The sequence below is a fragment of the Scyliorhinus torazame genome, chromosome 17 (genome assembly GCF_047496885.1).
Source record: "Scyliorhinus torazame isolate Kashiwa2021f chromosome 17, sScyTor2.1, whole genome shotgun sequence".
Taxonomy (NCBI): domain Eukaryota; kingdom Metazoa; phylum Chordata; class Chondrichthyes; order Carcharhiniformes; family Scyliorhinidae; genus Scyliorhinus; species Scyliorhinus torazame.
The window spans coordinates 39,624,226-39,636,894 of NC_092723.1; the positions used below are offsets into that span (position 1 = coordinate 39,624,226).

Genomic DNA, 12,669 nt, shown 5'->3' on the forward strand with positions numbered 1-12,669 from the left:
CCCGGCAAATGCAACACACGCCTCAGTTGACTTTGAATTGGAACAATAATGCGTCAGATTTTTATCGTCCTCTCCCTCCCCCTCCCCCCTTCCTCGGCGTTCTCAGGTCTTTTCTCGCATTGTTAAAACTTATTTCACACCAGCACCGGATCTCCGGCAGATGTAGATGGCGCAATTGTCTTCTGAGCTCCCGATGTGTTCAAAGGAAACACATTTGCAGCACTGCTCTTTCGCATATCTGCACACTTCCATGAAATGACACCACATTCGATTACTTTGATCATTTCACTTTCCCTTGCAGGCGGCGCCTTAAATTGCATCTCACCCTGCAAATTTAAGCGGGTTTTATAATCCAGGAACCATATACACGCTGGAGGATACTCCCCAAATGTCCTCTGCTCAAACGGGCACTAGGCTCGTGGACACCTATTTAACTGCATCTATATTGCCTGACTGTTGCTAGGATTGTTATATTGCAGGCAGGGTTGTCCTATAAATGGTACAGGGATCGGGGGAGGGGGGGGGGGGGGGGTCCAGGTAGGTCCACTCACGTACATCCACGCTTTTGTTCAGTACAGATTGACGGAATAAACCGTCCTCCTATCAGTCTGATCAGGACATATTTATTGCTCGGAATGTGCTGTGTAATGCTACCCTGACGCACGTCTTGCCTGGGAGGGAGGGAGCTGGTTTGAGTGCGGGCAGGGTCGCTGCCAGCAATTTAAGACAGGCGCCGTCCAGAGTGCTGAACGCTCCTCCGTCTCTCCAGCGAACCGGGATCTTGAAAGCTGACAGGACAGCCAGCCAGCGAGAGAGCTCTCAGCACACGCTTCTCGCTTCAATTTGCGGACGGCTTTGCACCCACCGCCTTCCAGTGTCGGCTTCCTAAGTTATCCTGCAGGGCTCAGTGTGTGTGTGTGTGTGAGAGGAGTGAGTGGGGCCAGTTCACTTTAGCTCTCAGCACCCACCGCCATCCCAATCGCAATATGACGCCCAGCGAGCTGGTCAGCTTCGAATCGAGCCCCGGAAGGTGGTTTTGAAGGCAGGCTCGGAGTTTGCAGGAGTCCCGCTGACTACTTCAGATGGAAGGGTATTTGCTGGAACAGTAACATGCCATCAACTTTCTGGTTTCTAGCCATACTTTCTGCACTTCTTATTGCATTTTGTAGTAAGTACGTTTTCATTATTCTCTCCCCCCCCCCCCCACCCCATAAATATTTAGATAATTTCAGGAGAAATGAACACAAATCCAGTCGCCGCGCAGTGTAATAATTTCCTGGATTGAACCTGCTTTATTTCAGTAATTGTTTTATTTATAAATTATAACAACATATCGACTGCTCGCAATATCTAATCGCTCTGAAGATACAAGGGCGTTGTGCAATGTATTTATCAGGAATGCACCATTACAGATAGTTTAGCAGCCACAGAGGACGGAGTGAACGTGAATTATTTCAGAGACTTGCCCAGCACCCCGACCTACCCTCTCACCGCCTGGTGAAATATTTGGAGTTCTGTCTTCCTCGCAGTTTGCTTGGCATATTATCGTTCTGCGTCTTTCCACAATCATGATGGCTGGCAGCGTTAAACGCGCCTCTTGAATACGGATGAATAGGCAGATGGAGTTCTCCCCGCCTCCCCCCTGGGTGCTAAGTTACTTCTATCGCCCCCCCCCCAATACTTGTTCCAATGAGACATCATACCACGGAGGTCGATGTACCCCCAGGGTGGAATTGGAAGTCAATTTCCAGTTGCTGCTGCCACCTCGATTCTAAAGCTGGTGGGCTTTGCCCAATCCCCCACATAGCCCCCCCCCCCTCCCCCCCCCCCCCCCCCACACACACACACGTACCGCCCAGGTGTCTGGTGCTGTTCACAGACTCACAAGGCAGGTCTGAAATGCCAGACAGAAATGAATATTGTGGACATGTCATGAGAAACAGTCTGATGTCCACCATGTATTGCCGCAGGGTTCTTTACTGGTGAGTAAGAGAGAGGGTGGGAGGGGGTGGGGGGGGGGGGGGGGGGGGAATACCAGCTCAACGACGTCTATGCCGGCCGGCTGGTTAGAAAGTGATCCCAGGGGTCAATATAAACCCGCAGCAACATTTGCAGCAAATCCAAAGTGTGATTGGGGGGAGGCAAGTACGATAGTGGAGATTGGTTATTGTTGGGTGATGATGATACACCCTAAAACAGGCTTCCGGAAAGAACATGAAGTTAGGTATTTTGCCTTTGGAATTATTTCTAATAACTTCAGAAAATGTAATTTGCCCTGTATCTAACAAGTGAATGGGTTACTTAAAAGAGGCAACAAGGGTCAGGGGAACTGAAAACGAGTACCTTTATTATTGCTCTTTCAAGGAGCAAAGTTGGCTTTTAGAATGGTAACACCTCTGACCTTACTCCAAGGGCAGTTAGTGTTGGCAGTACAGATCGGCTAAAGCAAGCCTGACTTTCCGAAATGAAATCAAAGCTTTCTTGTCTCCAGTTATAAAACTGACTGTAAAAATCAATTTAAAACAAACATGACCAACATCGTACGTGGTTAGAACTTTATGGGGACCCTAGACTCTAAAGCAAACCTAAAACACACCCCAGGTCAGTCTAACAACTCAAACTATAGCAGGTACCAACGCCGGCGCTACTTGTATTGAAGAAGTCTATCAACTCACTGGCGCCTCCAGTGTTCAGACATGGTCGTGGCACTTTGGTCCCCCGCCCCCGAAATAACAGCAGTTTGTGTGGGTTAGCCATGTCAATTTGCCACAGACAATGGGGCCCGGCTAACGGTAAAATCATTGGTGCTAGGCTAATTTCAACAGTCATTTGATATACCTCATTTACTCATGGGGGTAAGAATATTTTATGTGTTTTATTCGGAGCTGCAGGGTGTTCAAACTGGTCAATGGTTGGTGGCGGTGCAGAGGGACCAGCTTTCACTGCAGTGCTGTATTGTTAACTTGGATGCCCCGATTCCAACCGATGAGTTGTCCTGCCATCAATCAGTATTCGCAATACATCAAGCCAGCTACTCATTCCTAACAACACCAACTAATTATTGCTGCCTTATAAGAATTTCACTTTTCCAAATAGACACTAACCTTAGCTCGAGAACCATATTGGTAAATTCATATTTTAGACCATCTAAAACTATCCGTTCTAATGAACTTCCTGGAGATATTTGGAAATTAGAATCACCAAACATCTATTTTTTTCCAGAACTAAGTAAACAGACAATACCGAACTCATGAGGTTATTTATAAAAATAAATTTAGAGTACCCAATTCATTTTTTCCAATTAAGAGACAATTTAGCGTGGCCAATCCACCTAGCCTGCACATCTTTTGGGTTTTTGGGGTGAAACCCACGCAAACACGGGGTGAATGTGCAAACTCCACATGGACAGTGACCCAGAGCCAGGATCGAATCTGGGACCTCGGCGCCGTGAGGCAGCAGGGCTAACCCACTGCACCACCGTGCTGCCCTGTGAGGTTATAATGGTGTGGAAGAAGACCATTCTGCCAATCGGGTCCATGCCAGCTATCTGGAGAGAAATCAGATCAGTCCTGTTCCCCATTCTATCCCTGTAGACCTGCAAGTTTATGTAGATCAAGTATCCAAATTCCCTTTTGAAATTGTCTCTTGTAGGCAGCGATATCATCACCACTCGCTATACAAAAAAGTTAATTCTCACCACGTCCCTTCCCCCTCTATCTCTTAAATCTGTGTCCCCTAGATGTTCTACCATTCCATAATGGGAAGAGCTTTTCTTTGATCACCTTACCTAAACCTTTTGTAATCTTATACATCTCCATCAAATCTTGCCTCAATCTCCTTTCCTCCTACTTCTTCGATTTAATCTTGTCGATAAACTCTCCCAGTCCCTGGAACCATATTGGCAAATCTCCTCCAAATCCTCATGTCCTTCTTCAAGCGTGGTGGCCAGAACTGGCTGTGGCCTAACCAGAGTTTAATACCGGTAAGCATAGCTTTCTTTCTTCACATCGCTATTAATCAATCCAATACGATTTGCAAACATCTCTCAATATTAGAAGAATGAGGGGGGGGGATCTTATAAAAACATATAAAATTATGAAGGGAAGAGATAGAATAGAAGCAGGGAAGTTGTTTCCACTGGCGGGTGAAACTAGAACTAGGGGGCATAGCCTCAAAATAAGGGGGAGCAGATTTAGGACTGAGTTGAGGAAGAACCTCCTCACCCAAAGTGTAGTGAATCTGTGGAATTCCCTGCCCAGTGAAGCAGTTAAGGCTACCTCGCTAAATATTTTTAAGGCAAAGATAGATTCTTGAACAGTAAATGAATTGAGGGTTATGATGAGCGGGTGGGTAAATGGAGCTCAGTCTACAAAAAGATCAGCCATGAACTTATTGAATTGCGGAGCAGGCTCCAGGGGCCAGTTGGCCTATTCCTGCTCCTAGTTCAGGTGTCCCGCCAAAGATTTCTGCACATGAAGCTCCAGGTCCTCCCTCTTCCGAACGGCCTATTACCTCTCCATATCCCTTCTGCCGCCTAGCACGACCCTGTATTCACACCCACTGGTTGGAGATGCTTACAGAAGCAGCACTAGGGAACCAGGGCGAGGGAACTGACTCACTGGTGTTTAGACAAAGTGGGCAGTGTGTTCTGTGTTGTGAAGAAACTTCAAATAATAGCAGGGAGTTCCCTGGATGTCAAATCCCAGCGGTTTGGCCTCTTTCCCAACTCGCCACTTGGGACTCGCATTGTTTTGCTTCAGAATCGGGTCCGGAGATAACCCCAACTTTGCAATGGAACGTTGGCGTTGATGTGATGTAAACAGAGTCTGATATCAAACTGACACTTAGCAACGATCTCTTTACAGCCGAGCTAACACTGTGATGATGTTTTATGTATGACATCACCCCCCCCCCCCCCCCCCAAGCGACACAATAATTGTTGACCAGAGGGCCTAGATTAGAATATAAGATCTAAATGGACGGCGTTAATGAGTGCACCCAATAACTCGGGATACAGGTTCCTCGCTTTCATGATTCTACACGTGTGATTTTACTGGAAACATCATCTTGCCAAGGTCACATCCGACACAGTGGCAACATCCAAGAAGAAATTGCACTCTTCGCGGCGTGAGCTGCCTGCACCCGGAATAACAGGAATAACAGGGGCCAACATTTGGAGAACACTAGTTATTAGCACACGAGAAGGCGATGACTCTCGCATCTCACCAGCGTGAACATAAAGGCTCCGCATTGGAAACCAGACGCACATAACGTGCTGGCGATTGTCCTTTGCCACTTTTAAAGGTATACAGAGTTCGCTTAAGATTTTGCCACTTTTATGAAAAACTGTTCATTCAAAAGGGCTGCATTGATTTAACCGCATTTTCGGAAGGTTGAATTTGGAATGAATTTGTTTGTTGCTCAGCATTGAATGTGACAATAAAACCTGGGCGTTTTGCTGGATATATTTCTGTGTCGCTCAGTCCAGAGTTTACCAGAGTGTCCCCGTGTTGTTGTTTCTTTGCATTTGAACGGACAGGCAGGCAGCGCGGGGAAATGAGCTATCGACGCGCTTTAAGTTTGCAACAAGAGGTTGTGCGAAAGCAACAGTTTTGGTGGAAAAGTGGGGAAAGAAATTGCCGAAAGCTCTCGTCGCCGCCACCTTGTGGCCAGAGGACGGCCAGCTCACTAAACAACACAGGCTTGTGTGTATGTTGTATGTGAATGAAATGAATGAAAATCGCTTGTCACAAGTAGGTTTAAATGAAGTTACTGTGCAAAGCCCCTAGTCGCCACATTCCGGCGCCTGTTCGGGGAGGCTGGTACGGGAATTGAACCGTGCTGCTAGCCTGCCTTGGTCTGCTTTAAAAGCCAGCGATTTAACCCAGTGTGCTAAACCAGCTGTGTGTGCAGCCTCTTCCCAGCTCAGATTATGAGTGAAGGGGCTCCGGGGTTTACCACTCGAATCCATCATTGTTTCCCCCATCACGCTATTGCGGGAGACGTTTGGTTACATAATAAAAGACATACCGCGAGGGTGTTAAAACACCGGGTATTCCCATCGCATCTCTAATGCGGTAAAACCCATCCTGACCCGAGGCAATTGACAAGAGAGGGTGAATGGAAAATCACATCAGGATGCCGATGCGAGTTCTGACAACTGGGCTGAGTGCACCTTCCCTGCGCCGAGAACGAATCTCAAATGTCCGGTTAACTTCCAGACGAATGCTTTGCAAACCACTGGAACCAGTTGCACAGACGAGAAGCTTATTGATATTCTGGGTTTTCTTTTTCAACAGTACATTTGACGGGAACCATATTGGCACGTCCTGATTTCCTCATTACAGCTGCTCCTACACTCCTGGAGTAGGTTTAAAATATACGGAGCATTTCATAAACACCTCCCGCTACCCCCACCCCACCTTAACAGCGAGTTAAGCTTCTTTACATTCTGCATTTTAAAGATATATTTTGGTTGGTGTTACCTTCCAGATACTACTCACCGTGAATAATAACTGGCATCGCAATTAACTCCTGGGGACCCCCCCCCCCCCCGCCCCTCGTTTAAAAGATAGAAATAACAACTTGCGAATTTAAAGAGAGCGAGTCCACAGCATGTAGCCAGCGCTCGCAACGTTGCTGTTGATTTCCATGCACTCTCTTAACAAATGTACTGTTCCTCGGAACGCATGTACAGTGAAAGGTACTTAGAACTAAACGGGCTGATAATTAGAGTGGGTCGATACAGCCTCGCTACTGGAGAAATGTCTTGACTGCACAAAGTAGGAATGTGAATGGTGCTTTTAGATGCTTGATGGTGCTAATGAATCGACCCATTGTCAGGGTTTTAATTAAAAGGCGTGAAATATATTCAGCCTGACCATGTCGCGGGAGTGCTGCGCTCTGAGAAAGGAATGTTTCATGTTTCTGCGTCGTTTATTACCGGGAATCGTTGACAATATCTGTGGGCAGCGGTGCACTGAATGAATGTATTTGCTACAACAGCGCTGAACACTTCGCCACCCGGCCGTCTTAGGGACGCAGACAGGGGGATAGCTGATTTGGCACATACAGTTCCACTGAACTCGGGCCCTCTTGATTCCTAGAGGCACCTTTTGACCAAACTCTCGGGCGGATTATTTGCGATAAAATTGAAAAGCATATTATTCTTAACACCCTTGCTTTTCCTGGCTCATTTCGTTGCCTCATATTTAATTGAGCTCTTTGTTTAAATTAAATAAAGCATCCTTACTGACAAGCGTGTAGTTTGAATTGTGTGCACATAGCTCGACATGGCGATCGCTGAATACTGTGAAAAATCTTAGTCTTCAGCGAGAATGCAATGACCTCTGGTGGAGTTGCAGATTGATATTTACGGACAGACAAAACGTCAAGTGAGTAGAAACTGACCAGATGGTATTTTTAAAACTGCTGCTTTTATTTACTAAAGCTTTACAAAACAAAAGGCGGTTTGCACCCCAGACATTAACCCATTGAAATGATTAGGCTGTAATTAAATCTTGCTTCAAACCGAGTTAATCAGCCATTTTCTAGCATTTTTTGAAAAAAAAAACGTAACATGTCTCGAGTTTAAAGTTATAAAAATAGCAGGGCTTGTGTAAAGCGATTGGCGGTGGTGAGTGGAGAACTGCAAGCGAGTGGGAGTATTTTATTTGTCGTTGCCTGGGCTCGCTTCGGAAAAGCAATCTGCAGCGGGGTTGGATCAGTGCATCACACGTTGCACAAACTTTTTTTTTCCTGCCCGCACCGTGAAGGGGAGGCAGCCTCTCCAGCAGGAATCCGTCAGTGACACACCGAGTCAGTAAATTAAACACCCTTGACTTATTTATGGAGCCATCTCAGCACCGGCAGGGTTAATTACGCGCTGTTGCATATCTGGATAATTACAACAGGCGATCAATAGACGCTGCCAAGCAGTGACTAGCTGCAGTTGGAGACCTCATTGCTGCAGAGATCAAGCACTATGTGGCTCTTCTAGCGTGCAAAGAGGATGATAGAGGGCAGCGATCGGGGCTTTTACAACCCAGATGCATATCCCGCTGTGCGGATCTAGGGCTGTCTGCTGAGGGGACCGTTCACAGTCCAGACTGGAGGTTTACACAGGTGCCTTGTTTTTGTGTGTGTGTGTGTGTGTGGAGGGGGAAATCGCAAGCCGACTTCTGGGGGCTTTTGAATGTGGAGAGAGAGATCTGCATGTGTGGTCCCGGTGCGGACGAGGCACACAGAAGCTCAGCGCTGAAAGCTGGAGGATCCGAACATGCTGCCCGGCTGGAGAGGGCTCTGCACTGGAGCAGGGGCAGCGCTTTGCTGCCTCCTCGTCTGGATCATCTACTCACACTTGGTCAAGGAAGGTAAATGGGCGCCTCTCGTGATAAATAGCACTGCAATATTCTGTCACAAGCTTCCCTTCTTAAAGGCAGCCTGATTTAAAAAAAAAAGTTCAAGTGCTGAACCCCGGTGGGGGTTTCTGTTTAAATGTCGCCAGCGACATTCCCGCTTTTCATTCTGAGCCTCGTAATTTCGAATGTCTTTAACTCCATCTGGTTGCTTCGCCCCGTTGTGTTGGGGCGCGGAACTTGCATAACGGGAGTCGGCTGTGCTAATCGAGATGAGTGCACATCTTTACCTTAGAAACATCCTTGGGCACCGATACACGCCTGCGTAACTCCAGTAAATCTGGACGCATTCCCTCTCTTGCGTAATTGGGCTTGACTGCATTTGGTGTGGATTGTGTATGAAACTGAACAGCCGCATGTATCCCAGCCAATTTAACCTCCCGATGATATCTGCGCGTTTCCCTCCGGCCATGAAAGTGGCAGCCTATCTAATTCTGAACGTTAAAACAGGGCGGGAGGAATGACTGCTGGAAAGGACTAAACTCCGTGCCCAATCTTATTCCTTTCCAAACCCTGGAAAGGAATAACTCCCGAGTTTCGAAACAGCAGTGCTAAATCCGGGTCGCGTCCACCCCAATCCCATTGCAGCCAGCCTGGGGAGCGGTTGCAGACAGGAGCACTGAATCTTCCAGTTTGCATACAGCCGAACAACAAAGTTATTACGGAGCCACCATTTGCTGAGAGTCATTTCCCCCTACCATTACTCTTTTTTTATGGGGGGAGGGGGGAGAGAGAGAGATTATATAGATTGCAGATATTAGGTACCGGGAAGGGGGGGGGGGGAGGCTCGTGCCTCTCAACAGCCAGCTTCACACTGAACAGCAAACACTGGAGCAATCCTCAAGCTTACACAAACATATATACAAGTGACTCGTGTCCTGTGAATGGACACGCGGCCCCCACATTCCATTCAAAAGGAACACGAGGTGAAATATTCAGGGTGCCTTTTGCAGATCTTCATAAACAGACCGGGGAAGGAATCTGAGTTCAAGGCCGAACATGTTGGAGGCAGCAGACGGTTCAGGTCGCTGACCTTCCGTCAGGAATCCTGGCGAATGGTGATGGATCATCATCCCCGCCCAGATGCTGCCCGACCCGCTGAGCATTTCCACATCCTCGTGGTTTTATTTACCCATTTGGTCTCTTTTTTTTAAAAGAATCTGATGCAGTTGCAAAGCTCCATTCCAATTTCCAAACGAGGCGTTTTGGTGGTGGTTGGGGGGGGGGGGGGGGGGCGGGGGGTAGAGTTGGGAAGAGGCTCAGTTCGAGGTTTCAAGGATATGAAATAACATGCAAGTGATTTTGGCTTGTTACAATTTCGAATCGTCTCGGAAACATTTAGTGCAGAATAGTGCTGGATCAGATTAAAACGTATTTGTTACCTACCATATGTTACATCTCAGTATCGTCAATGATAAAATGCATTTTAGTCAGTCAGTGTGCTCAAACCATTCCCCTTCACAAGGGCAAAAGAATGGAAACTTCCGAACTATTTCCCCCTCCCCTCCCCAGGATTCTGAATAGTGGGATAAGGATTTTTTTTTTTAAAGTTCAAATGCTACCTAAATGTATGACCAGTAGAATTATAAATTGAAGGATGGTTCAACAGTGTAGTTGTGTTCTTCAAATTTTTTTTCCGGTGACCCATTTTTATCAACCTTCGCGACCCACGCCGGCCGACCTGCGCGACCCACCATTTTCTCTTACCTTTTTTGCTGCTGACAAAAATGGAGGAAATGGTTTTGGGTCCCTTTGGCCCTCCAACGCAACCTGTTGGATGAAGGTGAAGCCTTCCGGTGTCGGAAAGTAGGGGGCGCAATTCTTCCATCGGGAGACTAAGTCCTGACGCTGGAGTGAAAACCGGAATGTTTCACTCCGGCGTCGGAGGCCGTTCCCAGCCCCCTATTCTCCCGCCCCCGGGGGGCTAGGAGCGGCGGCGCGTCATTTACGCATGTCGGGCCTTGGCGCAGCATAAATGATGCAACCGGCGTCGCGTAAATGACGTCACCCGCGCATGCGCGGTTGCCGTCCTCCCCGCGGCCGCCTCCGCAAGAAGATGGCGGATCGATCTTGCGGGGCGGCGGAGGAAAGGATGTCCTCCTTAAGAGAAGCCGGCCCGCCGATCGGTGGGCACCGATCGTGAGCCAGACCCCTTTTGAGCCCCACCCCGGTACAGGAACCACTCTCGACCCTCCACAGGCCGACCCCCAGCATTCTCGCACTGTTCCCGCAGGCAGCGACCAGGTGTGGATGGCGGCGGCGGGAACCTGTCATGTTGGGCAGGCCGCTCAGCCCATCCGGGCCGGAGAATCGCTGCTCGCCCATTACCAACGGCAAGCGGCGATTCTCCCAGCGGCCAGCCGTGATTTGTGCCCTGCCGGTTTGGGGGGGAGGGTGGGACAATCGCGTGCGGGCGTCGGGACGGCGTGGTGGGACTCGCGCGGCGCCCGGGCGATTCTCCCACCCGGCGTGGGGGGGGGGGAGAATTCCGCCCATGGAGTCTCCATCTGTCCAAAATTCTGCATTTTATTCCTGTAAAACTTTATCAAATAAACCCCCCCCCGAACTTGTGAAAAAAAAAGAATGAAATAAATGAAACCCCCCCCCCCCGGAACTTGGAAAACAAAAAGCTGTGACCGTTTAAAAAAAAAAGTGGCCGCACTGCGCATGCGTGCCCGAACATCGGCGTACATGCTAATAGTTTTGCCCATGCGCGCCGATGATCTGGCACGCATGCGCAGTGCAGCTGCATTTTTTTGACATGTTTGCGGTCATTTTGAAGGCCGATTGCAGCCGGTGTTATCAACAGCCGGCTGCTGCGGCTGTTGCGCGCAGATTTGCGTGATCGGGAGCGCCACGACGGACGGCTCCGCGACCCTCCCGTTACTCGCCCGCGACCCACCCGCAGGTCACACCCCCAAGTTTGACAATGCTTGGTGTAGTTTCAGACGGAATTGAAATGAGCATGTATGCGTACCGACTGGAAAATACCACCCTGTCTGCGATTCCAAACTAAATCCTGAAAATAATCCCCATACCTTCTCAATATGATACATTGCACATTTGACATTTACACATTTCTGCTGCTATATGTTTTGAATGCAAACATCAGCAGAAGGAACATGCAATGGCTGCTGCTACACTGTCTCCCAAGATTGCCCACCCCATACATCTATCCTCCATGGAGAGCGCCTGCAGCAACTTGCTGAGACTTCCCGTAATTCAACTCGGAACCGATCTGTGGAGGGTGCACATAGGCAGTGTGGGTTGAACTGCCTTCAATTTTATTTTCCCAAACCCTTACAGTAAGCGCTGCCCTAGATAGCCTCCCGTGAGATCAGATCAGAGATTCAGCAAGTGTTAACTGATGGGGCTGAAGCATGCAGCCCTGAACAAATGCCAAATCCAACAACGAGCCTTGCTACTGGAGACGGAAGGACGGTGAATTCATTTTTAATGCAATGCTTGTTAAGGGTTGGTTAGAATTCCAGTTTGTGAGACAGTCGCCTGCCACCGTACATTCCTGAGCCACTGAAAAACATTTGCAAGGACAGTTGAAATGATGCTTGTGTTTTTAGCATCATGCTGTCTTGGTGGATTAATGCAGTGCTTTCAATGAGATAAAGATTATAATGAAGTTCTGATTTGTTATGACTTGACTCAACCCAAGGCAGCAGAGCAGATGAATAAGGTAGTTAAGAAGGCATATGAGACACTTGCCTTTTTTCAGTCGTGGCATAGAATATAAGAGCATGGAGGTTATGATGGTGCTGTACAGAATGTTGGTTAGGCCTCACCTGTAGTACTACAGTGTGCAGTTCAGGTCACCTCACTATAGGAAGGATGTGTTGCACTGGAGGAGGTACAGAGGAGATTTACCAGGATGTTGCCTGGGATGGAACATCTGAGCTGTAAGGAGAGACTGGATAGGCTTGGATTGTTTTCTTTGGAGCAGAGAAGGCTGAGGGGGGCTACGACTGAGGTGTATAAGATTGAGGGTCTTGGACAGAGTAAATAGGAAGCAGCTGTTCCCCTTGTTTGAGAGGTCAATCACAAGGGGGCATAGTTTTAGGATGAGGGGAAGGAGATTCTGAGGGGATTTGAGAAATTACTTTTTCACTCAGAGGGTGGTGAGAATCTGGAATGCACTGCCTGGGAAGGAAGTGGAATCTGGAAACCTCACAACCTATAAAAAACACTTGGGTGAGCACTTGAAACACCGTCACATTCAAGGATGAAATGAAAATCGCTT

General features: G+C 48.2%; 1 protein-coding gene across 13 annotated transcripts in view; it reads left to right on the plus strand.

Moving 5' to 3' along the window:
- The first annotated feature begins 611 nt into the window (after positions 1-611).
- LOC140393831 (chemokine-like protein TAFA-5) overlaps positions 612-12,669 on the plus strand; it is a 650,941-nt gene continuing 638,883 nt past the window's right edge. For 5 of the 13 annotated variants that reach the window (XR_011935741.1, XR_011935740.1, XR_011935743.1 and 2 more), the window contains exon 1: positions 7,756-8,372. Coding sequence is in view for 6 of the 13 variants with exons in the window: in XM_072480331.1 (XP_072336432.1) it covers positions 8,279-8,372 (94 nt within the window). In the remaining 7 variants the exon portion in view is untranslated. Of the gene's footprint in view, positions 1,169-7,755; positions 8,373-12,669 lie in introns of those variants that run through there. The other 8 variants (XR_011935746.1, XR_011935745.1, XM_072480335.1 and 5 more) reach the window with 3 other exon arrangements.